Below are 24,752 nucleotides of genomic sequence, written 5' to 3' on the forward strand. Positions count from 1 at the left end.
TGACCTCCCCCACCTTTAATAAATCACCATTTATAATCCAGCCGTATACAAAAATGTGGAGTCCTTTTGTTTGTAGCAGAGTATTTGTACTGTGGTATCACTATTTTTACTCAAGTAAAGGATCTGAGTACTACTTCCACCCCTTGTTAAACTAGATTTGGCATTTTAGGCATCATTGTAATCAGTTTGCAGCAGAATGTTAGCCTTTGCAGACCATTTACATGCACTAAAACTACAGGAGACGGAAACTCAAATCAGAATAGACCCTCTTTAAAAGCTGCACGACACATTCAGACACATAATGCAAAACAAGTGACCTGTGAGGACCAGACGCTTCTTATAACGACATTTCTAATGCTTTAAAGACAGGAATGTGACACTAGATGACTTTTCCCAGAAGAGATATGAAAGCTTGCAGAGATTTCCAGAACGTTTCATAGTCTTTTATTCATGGAAGCTTGTGCTCTCAGTAGAAACATGTTAATTATGAGAAAAGACTCTCAGCCTGCGAGATTTCCCCCTCGTTAAAACAATATATCCTCTTTCTCATATCAGTGTAAACACGCGTGTCCTCGTCTGGGGAGAAAATGAAAACAACTTTTAAAAGAAACAATAACACAAAGATTTGAACTAAACAGTAGTTTTGTTAGAAAGCAAGCAGAGGAAGCATTATTTAGAAACTTTATTTTCCACTTTACAGTCTTTGTCTCCTCAAATCCAATTCATGTCTAATTAAAATGCCCTGAACGAACCATTACATATATAACACATTTACATCGAGGTCTTTCTCTACTGGGTTCAACAAACCATGGTGTTACCAACATGTGAGGGTTATTAGTACAGATTGTGCACGTTTTGTAATCTTTTTTTTTTAGTGGTATGGTTACGAAAACTGTCGTTATTCAAACAAAAAAAATCAAGATGAACCATTTTGCAATTAGCACCGTTACTGTGATTTATCTTTTAACTTAGGGATCAGCACCTTGTCCCGTTAGTAGCGACGAGCAGTTTTCGTAGAGCGAGGAATTTAGACGATGAGGTCTTTGTCCACATCCTCTGCAAACACAAAAACATTACAAACAATCATGAGAAAATTCACGTTCTGATAAAAGGGCAATAAGGACTTTCATAAAGCGTAACAGGAGTGGTTAAAAATACTTATTAATGCATAACAAAAGCACAAAAACGACCAAAAAGTGCAAATGTAATATCTTACAAATGTAATCAAATTCCATAATCTTTATGTATAATCACATGTTATGTATTAAACAAGTATTTTTAGTTAATTAAAGGGTTAAAAGAACATACATATTTCTTCAGAATGGGCAGAAATCTGTGCAAATGAATATCTTACACATTTTATTCAATTCATAACTATTGACTTATTTTAAGTATTTTTAAGTTTGTTAGAGTTTTGATTATTTAAGAAGTAGTCGCATTAAAAAAACAATACATTTCAACAAAGTAAAATCTACACATAGTTTTTCCAATGCATGAAAATTAAGCCAAAAAACTACTTTTTAAACTTTTTTCTTGTGATATTTTTCTCTGTTTTCCATTAAAGAACAAACAATACATAATATTCCAATCGTTGCTTTTCATCTTGTCTTTAACAGTGAATGTATGTAACTCTGATGTACTGTAGGAACTGTATACTAGCCAATTCAAGTAAGAAATCAAATATGTTTAAATAGTATTAAAGTACTTCTTGGTGCAGTTTAGCTATGCTTTTTGCATTGTATTAAACATGATGTTTCTGTTGTTTGGTGATCCTCTCCATGCACACGGTGGATACTCACGCTCTTTGATGCCGAAGCAGTTGGACCCACTCCTCCAGGGCGATGTATTTATCGTTTGTCGGCGTCGCATTCCTCGAAGAATCGGGTGGTGCAATGCTCCATCGGGATGAGAGGGGCGCGCAGGGGGGGAGAGCTCAGAGTGGGTGAGGTACCTGCATCACGAAATATAATGAAATATGTCAGAAACACTGAAGACACCTTTCATTTTGGTCTCACAAAGTCACTTCTTCCAGAGTGGGTGAGCTACCTGCAGAGATACAGTAAGCTGAGATGCATCCTGAAATATTATCCAATAACTTTGTATTTCTTTCATGTTGCCATAAAATACATCAGTAAATGAACAGAAGTACTTTATGAGCTGAGGAGTTGTCAAAAGCTCACTAGGAAACAGAAGCCATTAACTTTATATTTGATTAGATTAAGTGAAGCAAGTAAATGATCCTCAGTCTGCTCCTCAACCAATGATAATCGAGATGGACTAATAATAGCCATGTTCGCTTTTATATATTCTTGATGATAATTTCCAGGGAGTGGCTTTGCAGGAATGAGTCCTTAGCCCCGGAAGTTAGTCAGCAATTTAGCACTTCTGATTCCCTCGTCTCGAAGTCAATGGTTTATAAAAAATGTGTTTTTGGTAGTTATCCTGAAATAAGGTCTGCGGTTCACACAAGCTGAAGAGATTTAACATCGTGTTCTACGACATAAAATACGTCAGTAAATACCCCACTGGTGAATTTAAAAACAGAGGTTGCTAACAAGTGTCTAAATGAGACGACTAAACGTCATCACGCCCAACATTAGCCTCCTTTAGCTTAGCGGTGGTGACGTGAAGTCATGTGACCGTGCTGTAGTTCCTTTATAGCCCAACATTAGCCTCCTTTAGCTTAGCGGTGGTGACCTGAAGTCATATGACCGTGCTGTAGTCCCTTTATAGCCCAACATTAGCCTCCTTTAGCTTAGCGGTGGTGACGTGAAGTCATGTGACCGTGCTGTAGTCCCTTTATAGCCCAACATTAGCCGCCTTTAGCTTAGCTGTGGTGACGTGAAGTCATGTGACCGTGCTGTAGTTCCTTTATAGCCCAACATTAGCCACCTTTAGCTTAGCGGTGGAGACCTGAAGTCATATGACCGTGCTGTAGTTCCTTTATAGCCCAACATTAGCCACCTTTAGCTTAGCGGTGGTGACCTGAAGTCATATGACCGTGCTGTAGTCCCTTTATAGCCCAACATTAGCCTCCTTTAGCTTAGCGGTGGTGACGTGAAGTCATGTGACCGTGCTGTAGTCCCTTTATAGACCAACATTAGGTTTTTACTTCAGAAATCATTAAGTGTTATTAATATGTGGAGATTATCCTGATGAACAAGACGTGTAAGTATCATAAATGTGTGTTTGACACAGAGATTTCTCTCTATAACAAAGTTATTTCTCCATCACTGCAACGTACCCGTCAACGGGGTGCTGGTCGAGCTGTCCGAACTGCCAGTGCACGGGGAAGATGTACATGTTGTAGTTCTTCTCGAAGTCGTGAGCCAGCAGGTCCAGAGAGTGTTCGCCGGCCGTAAGCCTCTTCTCGTTCTCAAAGATCTTCTTCACCTGGAACATCAGACGCAAGCCACATTAGCAAAATATATAAAAGATCACCAGAGAGCCCTAGATTCAAGATACAAGTATATGAACAAATTCACGGCTTTTATTGTCATTTGCACATAGCTACCTACAGTGTAGTTATGACAATGAAAAAGCTCCTCCAACAGAGCAACACAATAAAACAGCTGGTAGTTATGGGTACTTTTTACTTAAGTACACTTCAAAGCCCACACTTCTTTACTTTTACTTGAGTAAAGAAGTTTAGTCAGTACTTCTACTTTTACCAGAGTATTTTTAAACACGAGTATCTGTACTTCTACTTGAGTAAAGGAAGAGTGTACTTTTGCCATCTCTGGATTTGACTATGTTTAGACATTCGTTAGAAGCAATGTGACTTTAAAGATCCCTCACATCTTACAGCAGGACCCCAGACTCACCCTGAGCTTCTGCTTCTCGGTCAGCAGGTTGTTGTCCACGTCGCGCTCGTACAGAGTCACCAGAACGTTCTTCAGCCAGTCTCTCATCCTCAGAGGGAACTCGCTCAGCTCTGGGTCCAGGCAGGCGTCGATGTCTGCGGAGACACACACACACACACACACACACATACACTGTACACACCACACACACACACACACACACACACACACACACACACACACACACACACACACACACACACACACACACACACAACACACACACACAACACACACACACACACACACACACACCACAACACACAACACACCACACACACACACACACACACACACAGTACATGTTACAGGATAATCAGGATGCAAAAAGTGTAATTTGTTTTGTATAACACAAAAGAAGATGATAAAAATAATATGCGTGGTGTTTTATTCAGCCGTACAGAACGCCACCTTGATCTCCATTTGAGCCCTTCAACCCTGACTCATCGTGTGTGTGTGTGTGTGTGTGTGTGTGTGTTGTAAGATAAGATACGATAAGATAAGAAGTACTTTATTGATCCCAATTTTAGAAATGTTTGCGTTGCAGCAGCATATAAAGACAAGGCATTGACATTAGAGAAATTAAAAGACTAGAAATAAACAAACCACAATGTAAACATCTCAAAATAGAAATAAAATAGCATTAAAAAAGTTGAACATATACATAATATGCAGTTATCACATTACTGTTACATTTCTAAAAACTGGGGATTATTAGTAGGATTACAATATTTGTATAACACAACAAAAAAAGATCATAAAAATAATCTGCGTTGTGTGTTTTATTCTGCTGTACTGAACGCCACCTTGATCTCCATGTGAGCCCTTCAACCCTCACTCATCTTGGGTGTGTGTGTGTGTGTGTGTGTGTGTGTGTGTGTGTGTGTGTGTGTGTGTGTGTGTGTGTTCAGTTTGAACAGTGAAAGAAATGCAGCCTGCGTGTCTGTACAGATGCAGCAGACAGTGTGAGGATCCGCCCATCAATCACAGCAAGGCAGTCGAGACACTGAACACACACACACACACACCACACACACACACACACACATTGTACATACACACGAGTTTGAACTAGATACACAGGAACTGATCGTATCCCTCACCAGTGAATGAACGTGATCTAATCTGAACAAAACAAGAAATTGCAACTCAAGATAAAGAGATAATAATAATTCCATCTAAAGACGTTATATTAACACAAAATCTGCAGTCTTATCAAATGGGAACGAAGCAAACATACTTTGTTACAAGTAAAAGTCCTGTAACTTGGGGATTTTAGCCTTTGCAGACCATTTACATGCATCAAAAACCTATGAGACGCTAGGAAAGGGAAAAGTGATATAGGGCCTCTTTAATTAGCTCTGTTATTTGCATATTGGTGGGTCAACACTTTATTTACATTTTTGGAAAGAATCCAGACGTTAAAGCGGTTAACTTTCCCCCAAATCTACAATTTTAACAACGGGGAACAGAGCTTTTGTAGAATATCTCCACAAAGCATTGCCTTTAGTCAAGTAGTCTGTTCTTGTTTTCTTTTCTAATACTTGTTCCTGTATATATCAGTACCACAGTTATGGATTTGTTGTCAAAGCACTTCAGATATTCATTGCTATCGGGATGTTAAGAGCATTCCATGGAATATAACAACAAGTGTATCTCGAGCCGGTTTCTTAAACTTACCTACCCCACCTTTAAGCTTTTATTTAGAAAATATGCTTTTATCTTATGACTCCTGACACTGGCGATTCCTGTAGATTTGCGTTTAACTCAAAGTAATTATGTTGGAAACAATTATGCATCTTCTACCAAAATAACTCATTCAGAGGTTATGAGCACTTTCATGAGACTCTCAGCCTGAATCAGAGCTTCTAACGCCTCCTTGATGCGTTCTGCACCTTTCACATATCATCTATGTCTGAGTGTTGAGTCAGGGCTTTGGGGAAACCTTAACTTGGGGGGAAATCTGAAATGTTGGAAGGAAGGGAAACTCACATTTGCAGGGGTCCGGTGTAGTCGAGGTGCAGCTTTGTGGCCCTTCTTGGTTCCCTCCAGAGCGCATTTGGTGGCGGGAGAAGTGGCAAGAGGATTCGTATGGTGACATTGTTGGTGCCGCAAACCTTCAGAAGGACGGAAAACAATTCATTTTAAACGGTATTCCTTTACGGTTACATAACAAATGACGTATCAGATTGCTGTTATATCTAAAAATGGTGGATTACTAGCAGGATTACAGTGTTATTAAAAGAGCAGATAGTGTTTGTTGTAAAGGATCAGATGTTCTCTCTTCTCTGTCAGCTGTTCTGTAGGATAATACTTTATATATTCACCATCTATTTCAAGTTTTAACCTGAGTTTAATAATATTAATAATAATACATTTAATTTTAGGCGCTTTCATGACACCCAAGGACACCGTACAATTTGTTAATATTCTAAGAGGTAAAAAGCAACAGAACACGATATACCATCATGGAGAAGACAATGAAAGTGGACACAAACGATAGGGACAGGTTATTCAGGGAAACAGATGATAGGGTTAAAGACGAGTTGAAGTGAATTTTTCAGGACTCACATGCTCGAACTCTCCCTCGGAGGCGGGGCAGGAGGATGGATCCTGGCACACACACATGGGGGTGTTATCCTCATCGACCTCACACACTTTGCCCTTCTTGCAGTGGTGATCCAAGCAGGGATCTGTGAGAAAAAATAGAAGTTAAGTTATTTCTCAGGAAACGGTTTCCCGTGTGACCCAATGCAGACCGACACTCCCTGCAGTGCCGTTGTGCAGAGGAAAACTCAAATTAAATAATTCACAGAGAGATGAAATATTGAAGTGACTGTTATTTTGTATATATTGATTGTTGTGCTTTTATTCATGTCTTAATTTGTGCATATGTATAAATGTGTCTTTTGATTGTGTATATATAGGATATACATATTTGTATATATATTTGTATTTTTTGTATTCGGGATTGTGGGAAATGTATTTCGATCTCTCTGTCTGTGCACACAAACTGAAAGGTTGACAATAAAGTTGACTTTAACCTAAGAGTTTAAAAATGCAGTTTTTGTTTATTGCATCTACTTTGTTTAAAACAGAGATATTTCAAATAACGAAGAAGGAAAGAAGCCTCAATGAAAACCAAGAGAAAAGAGAGGCATTACGTCTACATATAATATCTTTATTTTATAATGTATAGTAACATGGTAATCCTGCGGGTAATCCCAATATTTTTAGAACTGCACTAGTGATCTGATTACATCTCTTTTTATGTAACTGTAATGGATAAGATAAGAAGTACTTTATTGAAATTGGGAAATGTTTGTGTTGCTGCAGCATAAATATAAATACCTTTTTTGTATCCTGATTATGTAATCCTGTTAAATGTAATCTATTACTCCACAAACCTAAATCCTTCAACAGGCTCAGACAGAACTACATATCTGAACATTTTGTACTCTTTGTACATTTTGTACATTTGGACTGTTTTCCTGCGGCTGCTGCTCAGTCATTTGGCTGAAACGTGTAATTACAGAGGGAGGAGAAGCACTCTGTTATTACGGATGTTTGATTTGCCAGTCGGAGGTTTCTTTTAAACACTGTAACCATAGATGGACAACACAGACGAGAGACACACAGATTTAAATCAAAATGTGTGGAGACGCTCGAAACAAACAGACACACTTGTATACCTGCAGTCACAGAAGAAAAGGATTTATGGAAGTTTGTGTTTCATTTGAGGTTTTATTTTAGTTAGACGTGTGTTTATGTGTGTATGCAGTGATGTAATGTCATGCAAACTCTTATGTGGGGTTTTTTATTGAAGTTGTTCATCTCTGTGACAAGTCTTACTTCACTTGAATTTTGACCAATTTAATGTCAATTTAACTTAGGTTTTACATGTTTAAAAACTAAACAAATGTACAATCTGTCACATCTTTTATCTGTCATCAGTATTTTCATGTTTATGCTTGTCTTTTAAACTATTGTTATTACTACTTTTCTTTTAAAACATTGCACGTGTGGGTGTTGTGTGGTGAAGAAATTAAACATGTAAATTGAAACTATTATGGGAATATTATTATTGTCCAGCAGACTGAAAATATAAATCAAATACTTAAAACGAAGCATAAAACATTAAAATAACTTACTACTGTAGCTGTGTGATATAAATATACCTGTTTTCAGACGTTGTGGGGACCACCAATAACATGGGGACCCAGTTATTGGTCCCCACAAGGTAAGCAAAACAAGTTTGCGGGAAAGACTTTATTTGTGTATGTAGTAAATGTGGGTAAATCTCCAGGCACTGAGCAAATAATTGCAAGTGACAGATATTTGGTCAAAATTCTGCTAATATCCAGCGAGGAATCTATCACTAGGAATTGGGGTAAGGAAGCACCGCAAACGAAAAACCAATGGGTAACAACTGTGGAAGAAATCTTTTTGATGGAAAAACTGACATCAAAGAGAAAACAACTCAACAGAAAGTGGGACAAATTTACTCTATACAAGACTCAAAACAAAACCATTTGACTGGAACAATAATTAATAGATACATATATCTTCAAGAATATAATAACATGCAGACATATCCCGATAGCCTTTTATGTTATTCTTATTTTGTATTGCTTTGCTGGCCTATTGTTACCATATTGTGATGCTGTTGTAACCAACATGTTATTGCCATGTATAATGTGACAATAAAGACTTAAATTACAAACAAAAAATATCTCCAGGGAATTGTAAGTCGATGCAATGGGGGTGTGTGTGTGTGTGTGTGTGGGTGTGTGTGTGTGTGTGTATGTGTGTGTGTGTGTGTGTGTGTGTGTGTAAGAACGTTTTTTGACAACTTACTATCAGCAAAAGCCTGTTCCTCCTCAAAAATGTCGATGGCCTCATCAAACTCTTCGATCTCAACCTGAACTGGGTTGGCCCCGACCTCAGGCTCCTGGGGAACAAGAGAGGTCAGAGGTCAGACTTTACAAACAGTACAAATACCTCTTTACTGTACTTAAGTACATTTTTCTGGTTCAGCATGGAAACATTCATTAGCTAACAATGACATTACTGTTCTATTAATATAAAGGGAGGTCAGGTACTCTTTAAAACAGCTGCTAGTTATGGGTACTTTTTACTGAAGTAAATTTCAAAGCCCATACTTCTTTACTTTTGCTTGAGTAAAGAAGTTTAGTCAGTACTTTTAAACACGAATATCTGTACTTCTACTTGAGTAAAGGATGTGTGTACTTTGCCATTTTTCATTTTCTCTTAAGATTTTCCTCCACAGGCTTTTCAGTTGGTTTCCAGTCTTCAGGTCTATTCTCTTCTCAACGTCCACTTTAAACCAAAACCGCTTAAATGTCCCGGTGTTTTCCTAAAAAAAGTCACCACTAAAGAAGGTTCCTCCCTGAAGTCCCAAAACAGACCATAATATCCAGCAATAGCAAGCAGCTGGGTCCACATGTGGTGAAGACATGAAGAACGTAATGGCTTCCTGACCGGCTAAAATTAACAGCTGTGGGATTTTGGGTCCCGCCGGACCTCTGGAGCAGGAAGCGATACAACGTTCACATGAATGTTCACTCCAACGGTTTTATTACGGCACATTTGGGGTAGTTTGGTATTGTTTACAACAAGCTATACACAAGTGAAGGGATTTCATGTGTTCATCCCTCATTATTTGCTAATCCATTCCTTAAACACTACAAAAACTCTAAATCTTACCCGGTATATGTGTCTAATATCTAGTCAGAATATGTCTCTACACCTGATATAAGACACAATAACTTCAGAAGTAACACTGCAATGAGATATAGGGTCTTGTTTTTAGACAATGTTGTTTATCTATTTTTAAAGATAAAGAATTCTTAAGAGGTCAGGAGTTTTCTTAAAGTTCCCCTATTATACTGTTTCTCATCAATATATCACTGGTCTCAGATATATCCAGAGCCTGTCTCTGATTGGCTGAAACCCCAAACAGATCATTGCAGCATCCCATAATCCCCTCTGTTTCAGCCCTGTTTCCAAAGTGCTGATTCTCTGTCTGTTACTTTAGATGAAAATAAGGAGCCCCTCCCCACGCCCCTCTGAGAGAGATTTGTTTGATTGTTTGGATCGCGTCAAAGTTAATGAGTTTCTTTAGCTTATTAACTGTCACGAAAAACAAACCACTAAAGCTTCTTTGGCTGCAGAGTTTAAAACGACAAATCTCACAGATCAGATCATCTCTCTGAGCAGCTGCTTGGATCAGGAACACTTCACTGACGCCAAATCTAAATCCAATGAGAGCTAAAGTATTTGTTTTCCCCAAACAATCAGTGTAACGACGGCATACACAGGACAGAGCTTTGAGAGTTTGAAAAGATGATTTTAGTTCATAATTGGGTCTTTTGTGTTTTTTGTCACCGTTTCTATCAATTATGATTACATTTTACACATCAATGTAACTGCTGGGATCCTAATGGCATCTAAAAGGCATGTAGGTTTTTTTTTGTAGGTGTATCAGGAGGTGAAGAGGTCGATATTTTAGGAGTATCGTTATCAGTGCAAGCTAAATGGCTCTATATCTCCTCTTACACATTTGTTAAGAAGCAGCCCCTCGTTGTGCTTTCACCTACAAGTCTGGAATTTGGTAGGCATATGTAACATGGTGAGACGCACAAAAAAGCCTCTTGGCCGCATATTGTAAACCCAACAGGAAGCCGGACATTTTGAATGTAATGTGCAACTTTTGGACACTTTTTCCAGTTCCACGTGCCATTTTTAAATAAACTCCTCCTAAAGTTTTCATCTGATCGACTCAGAATGTGGTCTGTACCTTCTTCAGACCTTTAAGATCAAGAGTACATACTCAATACTGTGGACAATCCCCACAGGAGCAATTTGGGGTGAAGTGTCTTGCCCAGGGACACAACGACATGCTGACTGCAGTGGGGTTTGAACCTGTGCCCCTCTGATCCCAACACCAAGGCTCTATCCACTGCGCCACACGCCTTATTAAAAGCGTTAGTCTACATTGAAGGCATCATCTGGGAAAGGTACACTTATTGTATCAGAGTACTGAAATCATCCACGCTCTGCCTCATGGTGTTGGCCTAAAAATGCTGGTAATAGAATAACAAATAAAGGAAACGAAACATCACGTAATGGTGTAATTACTGCATTAGTGTCATTATTCTTGAGCAATTCACATATTTACTTTTCTACATATCTACTTTAATTTGCATCATCTTAGCTTTTAAGGAGAGAAAATACACTTTAATCTTCAACAGATGAACATCTGGACTGACCTCAGCAATTGGCTCCTCGGCAATAAGGAGCTCCTCCACAACAGCTTCCTCAGTCTGGAAAACAGACATAAACACATAGACATTAATGCGTTATCATTTGTGTACATGAACACACACTTGTCGGCACTCATAGGAGTCAGAAGCAGACGACCTTCAAATGCACACACACTTTGGGACAGCGTACACACAGGAGAGCAATTGGATGTTCACACTATAATAAGAACACACCCACTCACCAGTGGATATACACAGGAACTGAGGTTGGAAAGGAAAACACACACACACACACACACACACACACACACACACACACACACCACACACACACACACACACACACACACACACACACACACACCCACACACACACACACACACACACACACACACACACACAGGGAATGGATAATGACACAGGAAAGAACAAGGTGGTACACATAAACACACACTCAGGAAAACACACAAGAAAGGGAACATGCTCGTAAAGACAAAGGCAGACCAACACCACACACACACACACACCACACACACACACACACACACCACACACACACACACACACACACACACACACACACACACACACACCCACACACACACACACACACACACCACACACACACACACACACACACACACACACACAGTATAACTCACAGGAGCAGCCATGGCGTTGCCAGCCAGGCACAGGAGGAAGAAGATCCACACCTTCATCTTGAAGGTCTGTGGAGACAAACCAACGGTTTCCTTTTATTAAATGTTTACAGTCTAGTTCAAACAAACAAGACCCATTATTAAGCAAAGCCACATAAACGTGTGTGGTGTTAAGATAAGATAAGAACTACTTTATTGATCCCAATGTGGGAAATGTTTGCGTTGCAGCAGCATAAAAAGACATGGCATTGTACAATAAAAATGAAAAGACTAGAAATAAACATTCCAAAATGTAAACGTCTCAATAGAAATAAAATAGCATTAAAAAAAAGTAGAAAATATACATGTGGAATCACAAATGTACAGTAACAACATATAAAGCAGGATATTATATATACCTAAGTATGTGAGGAATGGAATATTAAATATTAGATTGGATATAAATGTAAAATGTACAGTGTGATTGTTTCTATAAATGTTCTTGATTGCACGGATCAGACAAATATATATCCAATATCACTTTGGTGTAGTACAGTGGTTCCCAAACTTTTTCAGTCGGGACCCCCTTGGGTATTGGAAATATTTTCACCCTGCTTTCACCCAATAAGAATCAATTAGCGCTTTCACATCGGAATACTTTTCCCCCGAACTAGGCCGATAGGGGGGGGGGGGAGATTTGGATTCACATCAAAAAGGATCTGGGCCTAGTCCCTAGTTCGCCCCCAGATCGTCCCTGCTAGAGAGGTAGTACTTTCCTGAGGAGGAAATGGTTCGTGGGTGTCGGCCACGCTAACAATTTCTGATTGGCTGGGCTAATTGCAAACCACACCCCGTAAAACTCCGAAATGTTTTGTGAAGCCGCCATTTTATTTGCTCGCATTAGCCCAGCGCACCAACGAACGGAGAGAGACTAAGGTGGAGTGATGAGACCAAGCTGTATAACATGAGCACAAAAACCACAACTTCAGTCAACTCCATCATGTCTGAGGAAGATGAACAGACGCCTCATGTACAGCGGGTGGCAGTATACGCCGTGAAGATGTTTGCGGCCTGCCAGTAAACCCAAAGCAGAAGAAGAAGAAGTGACGTCAGCGGCTTCATTTGCCTAATCCACCCTCGGGAACTTATTCCGGTGAGAACGCGATCTACTAGGACAGTTCCAGGGACTAAAGAGTTCGGGGGGAACAAGTACCGGGGACTAAGTGCCGCAAAGTACTTGGTGTGAAAGCGGCTAACGATGTTGTTTATTTTTGATATTGGCTGATGCAGTGATGACGTATTGTTGTAGAACAGCCCAAAAGTTAGCTACACAAGAATTCGCTTGATAAAAGTCCATTGGGATTTTTCCATTGGACTTTGGATTATCGCAGAAAAGTATATATAACTACTATAACTATAGTAGTTTGAGGTCTTTTAGCCACAGTGCTCAAGAATCACAAATGCTTTTAAATCAAGCATTTAATTGACAATATTCAACTGTTTCTGATTTCACCTCCTTTTACCAACAAGAATGACAAAATACCTCATCTTTAAGACAAAAGTTAGTATGTAAACTGAATACATTGTCTATTTAAGTCTCTTTCCTCAAATACAAAATGAGAACAACCGGTATCAGGGTTTGATAAGAACCAGGGTTAATAGTAGTCCCTAAACTGTTTGCAAAAACAACCAAAGCACAAAACTCTCTCCGTTACATACTAATGGACGCTCTCCAGATTCCCAAACAAACCCTCAGTGTTTGCTTTGTTTACTCGCAGCTCGTGTTGAAATCGCCTCTGGCTGTTGAAAAGTCAGACACTGACGGGGATTTTATCTCTCACTCCATTAGGATTCAGAAACTGTAGGGTCGACTTTTCTGCAATTTGGATGGAAAACAGGTCTTTATGTTCATTTAAATGTTTCCATGACCTGAGGCCGCACACTTTAACTCGTCGTTTCTCCACAGGGCTTCTGTTTGGGGGAAATTGCTTCCCAAACAGATTTGGTCAACACATAGTCTGTACATTTGACGCAGATATGAAAGACTCTGACCCTGATGTGTGATTTCAGAGGGCCATCTGTGCAATACTGGATAAAGGCCTTCTTCACCTACAAGCTGGTTATATTAGATTTCCCCATCACATGCTTTTTCTTCCACAATGAAACAGTGCTATTTGGTTTAATGTACGATTCCTACTTGTCCTCTATCTTGCTTTACACATTTGTTAAGAAGCAGCCCCTCGTTGCCCTCTCACCTACAAGTCTGGAATTTTGGAAGGCATATGTAACATCGTGAGACGCACACAAAAGCCTCTTGGACGCATATTGTAAACCCAACAGGAAGTCAGACATTTTCAATTTTATGTGCATCTTTTGGACACTTGTTCCAGTTCCATGGGCCATTTTATAAAATAAAACAATAAAACAGTGCTATTTGGTTTAATATGCGATTCCTACTTGTCCTCTACCTTGCTTTAGTTTTAAACTGGAGAACAAAGAACACATATGGATGAAACGAGTCAATAAACACAAAGTAAAGCTATTTGCATGTACTTTCTCAACATGAGGAACATATTCTTCCACCGATAACAGTAACTCAAAGTCCAAAATAAATTGTTATTACAATCTTACAACCAAGCTAGTAAAAATCCATATCTTCTTTTGAATGATTAAGAATCCTTTTTCAGTGTTGTGAGGCCGTTTTCTGCTTTTTCGTGGTGCTACAGTATAGTTTCTGTGCATGTAAATGGTCTGCAAAGTCTAAAATCCCAAGTGTTACACACACTCCCCCCTCTTTAAAATACAAGCAATCAATGTTTAGAACATTTGGAGAGTAAAACGTTTTGGTAAGCTTTGAAAGTAGATCTAGGTTTACCTTAAAAAGGTTTGCGTAACTTGTGGCGTTATAGTTCAATAACTGTCTCATTTTAATACAGAAACGTACACATTTCCTGTGAGAGTCCCCCTATATTTTCCTCCTCTCATCTCATCTGATGTCTGTTGGAAACTCTTCCTCCATCCTGCTTCTCATCCTTTATCACGTCTCGTCTGAAGCACTAAATAAGGGCTTCTTTGTTCGGTAATGGAGCGTGACATTGCTTGGTCTTCCTCCCTCTCTCTCTCCATTTTAGTTATCTTCCTCTCCACCTCTATGCAAGTGAGCTGCTCCACCCAGACATCCCGAAACGATCTCTGACATGAAAGGATGTGCGGTATGAAGGAGTGAGTTCAAATGTAGACTGTAGAGATCAAAGTCCTCCCTGTGATTTCATTCAACTCGTGTTTTTGCATCGTTTGCCGAGATATAAAATAGAGCTGGCTCACAAAAGCAGAATCTATCTATCTCTTGTTTTTTGTTTCTGTTGCAAAGTAAATTCCTCATGCAAGGCAAGAGGGCAGACAAAGTGTGCACACTGCAGGAGATCGAAGGCAGCGATAAAAAAACAATACTATGGCAGTTCAACTTTCTCTTATAACAACAGTAGGCTACGGTGGCCAGCAGGTGTAAATGCGCTTCAACGGCCAAAAATACTACACACTGTACTTTCAAAAACGATGCAAATATAAAAACACAAATGTGCCAAAACACATAAGATTAAGAGACATCTTCACCAACTTGAGGAAACATGCGCAGCGCTGATCAACTGTCTCTGTTTTTGGAAACGTACCTAAAATGTTTTATGGTTTTATTTTAACAATGTGATCACATGACTCCTTCTGATGTTACTGCAGATCTGCTGTAAGCTAGCTAGCTAACGTAGCTAACGTAGTCATTTCAGAATACTGACAAACACTTAGAGTTATGAGACAGACTCACTCTGAACAGAGACAGTTGTTCAGCTTTATAATCCTGAACGTCACCAAGCGCTCCATACCAGCTGTGTGCGTCACTTTTTAGTGTCCCCTGGTCTCCCAGCTGTGTGCGTCACTCTTTAGTGTCCCCTGGTCTCCCAGCTGTGTCCGTCACTCTTTAGTGTCCCCTGGTCTCCCAGCTGTGCGCGTCACTTTTTACTGTCCCCTGGTCTCCCAGCTGTGTGCGTCACTCTTTAGTGTCCCCTGGTCTCCAGCTGTGTGCGTCACTCTTTAGTGTCCCATGGTCTCCCAGCTGTGTGCGTCACTCTTTAGTGTCCCCTGGTCTCCCAGCTGTGTGCGTCACTCTTTAGTGTCCCCTGGTCTCCCAGCTGTGTGCGTCACTCTTTAGTGTCCCCTGGTCTCCCAACTGTGTGCGTCACTTTTTAGTGTCCCCTTGTCTCCCAGCTGTGTGCGTCACTCTTTAGTGTCCCCTGGTCTCCCAGCTGTGTGCGTCACTCTTTAGTGTCCCCTGGTCTCCCAGCTGTGTGCGTCACTTTTTACTGTCCCCTGGTCTCCCAGCTGTGTGCGTCACTTTTTACTGTCCCCTGGTCTCCCAGCTGTGTGCGTCACTCTTTAGTGTCCCCTGGTCTCCCAGCTGTGTGCGTCACTCTTTAGTGTCTCTAGAGAGGCTTCTCAATACTCAAATTTCCCCTCCTCGGTTCCCCTCCTCGAGACTTAGACCCGCCCACAGGAGATGCGAGCAGAACCGAGGAGGGGAACCGAGGAGAGAGGAGGGGAAGCAGCAGACGTTTAAAGAAATGAGAACTCCTCTCCTCTGAGCGGTCATTTTAAAGAGACGTCCGTTCATTATTACGTGGCAACAGCTGCATCAGCTGTCGAATGTTTTGTCATAGCGCTGTATCTCTGTTAGATCAGCTGAACATTGTTCCCCCACATATTTACTTTGAATTCATTGAGAGTGCGGTATAATGAGACAATAACAGGCTACAGATGCGGACACACACACACAAATATATTTATATAAATATATACAATTTAAAGTATGAGAGCACTCTCATAATAACGTAACACAATCAGAGACTGGATATATCCCCTCCTCTCTCTGGTCGCTGAAATGGGGAATTGAAATTACGGGCCAAAAGTTGTATTTACAAGTAGGCCTATTAAAAGTAAGCAGAGGACACCAAACCAACTGAGACCCGTCTGTCCACCGTATTTACGCACTGTACAACACACACCTACACACTGTACCACACACACCTACAGCTCCTAAAGCATAAGCCGTTGTGTATTTTATTATGTGAAGCAATGGTCTTAGAAAAATATCGACTCTTTGTTTGTAGATATCTACTAAACTAAAGCAAATAAAGAGAGTAGGCCTGTTATACTGAGTGATATATATTATACACAGTGCTCTGCTTTCTGCACGGACCTTACAGCTGTTCTCTCTGGAAACATCGCAACGTGATGAAAGCAGTTTCTAAAATAATATCCAGGGGATGCATGCAGAGCTGTCATTGGCTGAGATAAGTCCGGCCGTGCGTCACGCCTCCACCGTTCCCGGAAATGCATCCGTGGAGGAGCCGTGGAGGAACCATCAGTGTATCCTCGGTTAGAGCTCCTCCAGAGAGCCTCCTCGATGCTCGATCCTCGGTCCTCGGTGTGCATTTAGAGAAATGAGATGTCCTTCAAAATGGCGCGCTGAAATTCATTTCCGGGTCACTACCGGAGGACCGAGGAGTCGTAGAGGGGAAATTTGAGTATTGAGAAGCCTCTCTGGTCTCCCAGCTGTGTGCGTCACTCTTTAGTGTCCCCTGGTCTCCCAGCTGTGTGCGTCACTCTTTAGTGTCCCCTGGTCTCCCAGCTGTGTGCGTCACTCTTTAGTGTCCCCTTGTCTCCCAGCTGTGTGCGTCACTCTTTATTGTCCCCTTGTCTCCCAGCTGTGTGCGTCACTCTTTAGTGTCCCCTGGTGGCTTCTTGCAGCGTTTCATTTATTTAATTTTCTCCTAATGGAAGTTTTGTGTACCGTGTGCACCTGTTGGCCACGTTACATTAGAAAAAAATTCTTCTTTTTGCTTCAACATGTGCAGCAGATGGTGAATGCCAACGCTCTTAAGACATCGCCTTGAGGAAAACTAAACGTGACTTTTGAGGGCCTCCTCACACGCCTCAATGGAGCAACATGTTTGGACAGAGTCAGTGAAAAGGGTAAAGTTTGCATATAGTCGTGATATGACGTGTCGACACGCTTCACAAACCCTGCAGTGACAAAAGATTTTTCCATCATTTGGACAACAAGGAAAGATATTTGCCTCAAGGTGCATTTTTTTCTTATGTTGACACCTTCAAAACGGCCAAAGAGCATGTTCAGATGTGTTATCCAGTTATATAAGATGTAGCATTCTTTCTTGAGAGCAAGTTTGTGCAAGTATTGTCATCACAACACGACTACAGATAGACATTTTGGCTTATAAGGTACAAATTTGAGTTTTGTAATTGATGTAAAGCAAGCATGTGTTGGACGCTAATACCAACAAATCCAATTAATCTCCGAGGCTGAATTTATTTGTTTGAAATCACTATTTTTTGTCAGGATCAATTAGAAAACCAATGTCTTGAAGATTCTAGGAGATTTAAGGTTTTTATTTTGAAGGCTAAATTATCGTTGTTCTATGTCCAACTTTTTTCTTTAATTTCCGGGGGTTTCTTTGATTAGTTATATCTCACATCAAGGATCTGCGCGGATGTTTTGATGTAGAAATGTGGGTGTTGGTGCCTGAGATGTTGGAAGAAACCAAGATCATTGAGAGGAAAGGTGGCTTAAACAGAACAAGATCTGCTTTTAAGTGTGTCTTCTGAGGTCTAATTTAGGAAGACGGTGATAAAAACCAACACGATTATTGAAGCATCTGTCAAAGGAAAGTACAAATCCGTCAGTTTGTAAATTCAGATTCAAGGTAAGACAACGGTCACCACTGTTTCGTGGATTTGCAGGACTAGAAGTCATGAGTTACGGCTTAGACGTGGAAAAATACAGAAAACCCTGGCAGAGGACGAAGATCCTGACGCCTCCAAATAACCTGCACACAAGGAAACATCTCTGTACTACAAAAAGAAAAGGTGTTCTGCTGACGGGAAGTTTCGTTAAAGGGATTTCTGACACACAAAATACAAAATAGCGTGTCTGACTGGAAGCAGATCGCAAAGAGAGGAGGTCACCTGCAAACAAACTAGAGGTACTTGATGTCCGAAGGAAGAAGAGGAAGGACGGACTGACGTAACAGCACATCTAATTATTTGATTTGAAAGCTGCTCTCATAATCAAACAGGGCCGAGGCTAAGAGGGAAACTTTCAGGCTCTTAAAGGGGGCCTCAAATATATTTAATTAGGTTATTTAGGTAAGCAAGGGTAAACTCGCTATGGAGGAAAACAACCTGCTCAGTGCCGCTCACACAGATATCTCCCTCACTTTCTCACTTTCTGCTTCTCATGCTCCTGCAGGCAGCAGATTTAGAGGAATTCTTTCTTCCTCGCCTAGGTGACATAACAGGCGGGTATGAAGGCCTGGAAAAACAACCTGTAGCAGTCTGTGTGCCAGCAAACAGTGCAGACAAACAACACTGGCATGCTAAGGGCTGTGGAGAGGCCAATATCTAAGTAAGTAAAGACTGAGAAGAGACAGTGATTTCCTCTGTCTGTGTTGGGCTCTGTAGACGGACGGTTTTTTTCATGGTGGAGGAATCTTGTAGCTTATGAAATTCCTTCTTAAGGCACTATAGACTCCTCTGTTTTTCTAACCCAAAGAAGGACTGAAACTCACACAAAATGTGAAGTTATTATCAGAGAATGGTTTTGAAGTATTTTACTGTAGTTGGGTTGATTTTCCAAGAAGTTGAGCCAACCAGGGTTTTCTTTACGTCTTTCTGTCAAAGCACGTCTATTACGGTGGTTTGACAAAACAACTAGTTGGGAAAGGAAACTCTTCTAGACCATTTGGTTTTTTTATTGGTGGAGTGATATTTTTGGGACCTAACAGGAGGCCAAACAGGTGCTAGAAACAATGTCAAGAGATCTTAGTTTGGCTGTAAAGACTTTCTAAAAAAGGGCTCAGAAAATGTAAACCAGTAAAAAGTTATTGCCCAATTGAATTGTAGGGTTATCTTAACAACCTGTAGCAACTATTGAACATCCTTCAATTCAAGCTGCATCCTTCAAAAGCCCACTTACAGTATTTGTACGATATATAACGGAAAGTTATGTTGGAGTGTTTCTTGAGTACTTCTACACATTTCCATCAACACAAGCAATCAATGTTCAGAACGTGGGATGACTACAAAACTTCTTGGTTAGCTTCAGGAGAAGATCTTGGTTTGGATTAAAGAAGTACGTTTGTTACGTAACTTGCTTATATGGCGTAATAGCTAATAACTCGATGTTCAATGGAGGTGTTCTGGGTGAAAGTCCTGTGATTGTTTGCTCTATTCAGACCGTTTTCCTACATGGACTTCGTTGTTTTTTATTCTACTTCCTTATCTCATTATATCTCTATGCAGTTTCTGGTTGGATGCAAATTGCATTTCCTCGTAGTGTGTGCAATGACAATGAAGTTGAATCTAATCCAATCTAATGGATGAGCATTGTGTCTTTTAACCTATCATTAATTGAGTTTTTGGGGTGGAGAAACTTCCAAAGCAGGTTCGGAAAGTCTTGTTCTTTTACTCATTGACACACCCCACCCTTAATTCTCTTCTGAATTCAGTTTTAAACACCAATATTGCAGATATTTGCTCAAACTGAGGGCCACCTGTTCCTTAGAGGCACACCTGCATGTCTGGATTATACTCACATAATAGTGCGTTTACTTTTCAAAGGCGTACGGATGAACAATGAATGAAGCCTGCCTCAACTGGCAACAAGACACCTGCCATATTCAGTCTGTCCCTGCAGAGTTCAGAGGGAAACCCCTTACATCTCCTATACAAAGAGCAGCTTCAGAGACCACCAGCCATCCCTACCATGTAGGAAACTGAGCACAAAGAGCCAAGCCAGAAGAGGATAGTAGACGAGCGTTTTAAAGGGAACACGAAGTCAGGATATATGTAACCTGAGTTGACTCCCTTCCCCCTTTCCTTTCTCATTGCTTTCTTTCAAAGAATCTCACACTTTAGGGTGAAAAACGTTCTGCTCCGAGCCAGTTTACCTCAAAGATATTAGTCTTTCTATCCTTTCTCTGAGTTCTGTAGTGTGGCTTAAGGTTGGAAATATGGTTTTGTTGCTTCAAAAGATCTTAAGAGTTTGTTTTGATTGTTTTGGTTGGTTTGTCAGCAGGATTAGGTCCTGACTGATTTACATTCAACTTGGTGGAAGGGTGTGTCAACCCAAACCAAGTATTTCATTTTGGAGCGGATCCCAACAGCAAGGCAGAAAATCATGTTATTTTCCACAAATGGAAACAGCATTGGCGTAAGTCGGCGCTCTCCATGTGTCTTTCTAGTTTTATCGTGTCTTAACCTTGTTGTTATAACTGCTAAAAGTATGAAACAACTATTTGTACACCTTGATGCTCATGCTATCAGACGTCCTCTGCCTCTATGCTATGATTAAATGATTCGACGCACATTTTTCTGCTTAGATGTTATCATTCAGAGTCTCAAATCTGTGGTTTGCCTTTATTTTGTCCTCTCCAGCGACCTGTGTCTGTCTTCTTGTTGTATGTAAACAGTGAGAGGCTTAACGTCATCATCTGTATGAAGTCAGTATGGCAGACAGCCAGCAAGTCAGTGTGTAAACGAAAATGCAACCATAAACTAGTTATATAAATGCAGCTGTGTGTTCACTTCCAACTTCCACACAGGAAGTGATGTGTTTTCAAAGCTCTGGCTTGAAATATATAGAAGAACTGTGAAGTTGTGATGTGATGTCTAACACAAACAGCCACTGAGAGTTTTCCAACTGAACTGGACTGAGTCACCTTTAGCTTCCCTCTCATTTAGTCAGTCTTTCCACCTTCTTCACTTTTGGCTCACAACTTCAGCTATTTTATATTAATATCTGTTATAAAGTGTTTTCGATGTCATGTCCCCTTTCTCTTCACACTCCACATTCTTCTTCTCCACATCAAGTTCGGACGGCAGCGCAATCCTAACTTCCTGTCGGGGGATTAGAGTTTTTCTGGAGATTGCCAAGCTGGCACGGTATTTCCCAGAATCCTCAGCTCCCCCTCCCCTTCCTCCCTCCTCCTCCTCCTCCCCCCTCCTCCTCGGTCCAGACCTGCCACCTCAACAATTAGGCAGTCTTTTCTCTACCTCAATCAAACCAAAGCAGACACGTTTTGTCCTCCAGTCTTCCTTGAAAGGCGGGAGAAAAAAAACAATCTGATCTAGAATCAAAAGACGGAGATAACACCACTTTTCTTTCTGAAGCAGTCTTTCAAACATATCATTCAGTGTGAAGCGTGGGAAATAAAAGGTCTAATGAGTTTTTGAGGCGCCTCAGATTGGACTCAAGACACTTAATTACTAGTAGTGACATAATTACTTAAAATGCTCGTTTCCAAAGATCGAGTATTTCCATATTTTCAAACTTGAGTAAACAAAGTGTCTCGGATTGAAATATGTTACGCAATTCAAGCATCATATGGCACTGATAATAAAGGGTTGGAACAAGAAGACTTTTGGCATTAATGCACAACAACTCAGGAAAAGATGTCAACATGGACCCTTGACTTTAAAGTCCTTTCTCAGGAGGCTTTAACGGGGATTTGTTTCCCATGTGTTGAAACTCTTCAATTAGAGGTCAGAGAAACGTCCTTACTTCAGCAGATGAATACAAAACAAAAGACTTCTGCAAATCAAAGAAGCTCAAACACCCAAATATCGACTCATTGCAGTTTCTGGTTGGACGGGCGATTACGATAAGGTTGAATATAATCAGATCTAAAAGGATAAGGACTTAAAACTTAGCTTTTTGTCTTTTAACTTATCATTAATTAGGTTTTTGGGGTGGAGAACCTTCCAAAGCAAGTTCAGGAAGTCGTGTTTTTTACTCATTGACACACCCTACCCTTAATTCACCAATATTTGCAGATATTTGCTCAAATTCTGCCACTATTTGAGCTTTTGTGGGTCGCAAAACAAATTAGCTCTGGCTCCTAGAAGTGCTGGATGAGATTGAAGCTAGAAAGAAACTGTAAAATCCATTTCTCTATGCAGCTTGTGCTTGGTGTTGTCATGTTGAAACAGGAAAAAGGCACAAACACAAACTCTTGACACTTCGTCTGCTGTCAGATTAACATTTTTCTTAAAACTAAAAGGCACAAACGTTCAGAAAAAAGGCCCCAAAGCAGGAATTGTTCTCCTCGTTCTTGTCAGCAAATCCCTTTTCCCCGTGGCTGAGCTTAAAAGTGACGTCCGGACACTTGATGCCTTCTGAACTAACGAGCAGCGAGCCTGAAACAGCTGGTAACCGATTCCCATGGAAACACACATTCCTGAGCACGGGAGTAATGAGAGAGAGCGGGGAGTCACCGGGAGGGAGATATTTGTGGGAGAAAAAACACTCCTATTGCTCGTTGTTGGAATCCCATGCACACGCAATCTTCTTCCCTCTCTTATTGTATGTCTTTCTTTGACTATTTCTCCATCAGTTACGAAACCCTGCAGAAAGCATTAAGAAAAACTAGGAAATTCTCAAAAACTGTCATTGTTTGACCGCTATAATCAACTCAAAGCAAGATCAATAAAGCGGCACATCAACCCAATCGTCTTTCCACTTGTGTTTATGGATTTATTTATTATTTTTTCTTCAGTTATTTCACTTTCATTGAAGTTAACCGTCTAGAAAGGGTGAACAAAAACATCCAAATGCTCAAAAACAAAGAAACAGCAGCAGTTTCTTCAGCTGATGATCAACTCAAATAAAGCAGTATATGAGTCTCTGTCTGATTCACCCTCCTCCCCCCAAAGCATGAACCCCACCGCCTCCTCCCCCTCCTCTATTTGTCGATGTGGCACATAATGGCAGCTTGATTACCTGCAGGGCGTGATTTCCCTCGCAGCTGTTTTGGACGTAATGACAGAGGCGGATCGCTCTCTGAGGTGCTCGTTAAACCAGATGTCAGTCATTTAAGAATAAGTTAAACCAGGTGGACGATTGGAAATCACCACGGACAGAAATGCTGGATAATCCGTTGCATTCAGCGTTGAGTTTGCAGCAAGAAAAGATTGGATTTGGCTTTGGTCAGACTTTTACTTGATTTCATGCAACTGACCAAGACATGTGATTGTTTACTTGATTGCAACTGACAAATATATGTCATTTAAGGGCAACAAATACCTCAAAATAATATATAAAAAAGGTTGTTTTCCAGAAGAGAAATCCCCCAAAAAGTAAACCTGGGGTCAGGGTTAGAACTTGCAGTTCTATCTATGTAATATGTTATTGTGTTTGTATATGTTTGTAGTTATTGTGCTTGTTATCTTGTTGTTATCCTATTGTATTATTCTATATTGTTTGTGTTCCCTGTACAGCACTTACTAAAGTGTTTCCACAGAGTGATGAAAAACTAAACTAAAAGTGTCTGTAGATGTGTTGCAGAGTGAGCGCTCTTACCGTTAGCTTTGCAGAGAAGAAGTCAGCAGTGTTCAGAGTTCAGGGCGATCTAAGAGCTTCAACTGTTCACTCAGAAGACATTACCAGTGGGACGTCCCAGTTTCAGACACATTCCCCTCCATTACTCCCCCCCTCCCATTACTCCCACGTTCTCTCTCTCCCTCTACTCTGGGGGGAGTGGTCTAATGTCTCAGAGAATGCACTGGAAACTGCAGTTAGAAAGTTTTCCAATACGTTTTTTCACTGGATGTATGATACAGGAGACGTGTGGCGCAGTGGATAAGCGTTGGTATTTGGATCAGGGGAGCACAGGTTCAAACCCCACTGCAGTCAGCATGTCGTTGTGTCCCTGAGACATTTCACCCCAAATTGCTCCTGTGGGGATTGTCCACAGTATTGAGTATGTAAGTCGCTTTGGATAAAAGAGTCTAACAAGTAAAAGTTAGGAAAAGATAAGCATGTTATAGCCAATTTTTAAATAGATCAGATTCAACTTTATGGTTATTGTTTAAAGTTCCCCTATTATACTGTTGTTCATCA

General features: G+C 40.5%; 1 protein-coding gene across 1 annotated transcript; it reads right to left on the minus strand.

The window, feature by feature from the left end:
- Positions 1-664: 664 nt before the first annotated feature.
- On the minus strand, positions 665-24,350 carry sparc (secreted protein, acidic, cysteine-rich (osteonectin)). The gene is given in 17 exon segments (XM_034221758.1): positions 665-1,056; positions 1,800-1,824; positions 1,826-1,855; positions 1,857-1,925; positions 1,927-1,951; positions 3,245-3,393; positions 3,825-3,958; positions 5,856-5,865; positions 5,867-5,890; positions 5,892-5,930; positions 5,932-5,955; positions 5,957-5,980; positions 6,435-6,556; positions 8,721-8,814; positions 11,156-11,209; positions 11,813-11,878; positions 24,213-24,350. Coding segments are annotated over 16 exon segments (909 nt in total). The 5' UTR covers positions 11,870-11,878; positions 24,213-24,350; the 3' UTR covers positions 665-1,027.
- Positions 24,351-24,752: the final 402 nt, after the last annotated feature.

Source organism: Gymnodraco acuticeps, unplaced genomic scaffold (genome assembly GCF_902827175.1).
Source record: "Gymnodraco acuticeps unplaced genomic scaffold, fGymAcu1.1, whole genome shotgun sequence".
Taxonomy (NCBI): domain Eukaryota; kingdom Metazoa; phylum Chordata; class Actinopteri; order Perciformes; family Bathydraconidae; genus Gymnodraco; species Gymnodraco acuticeps.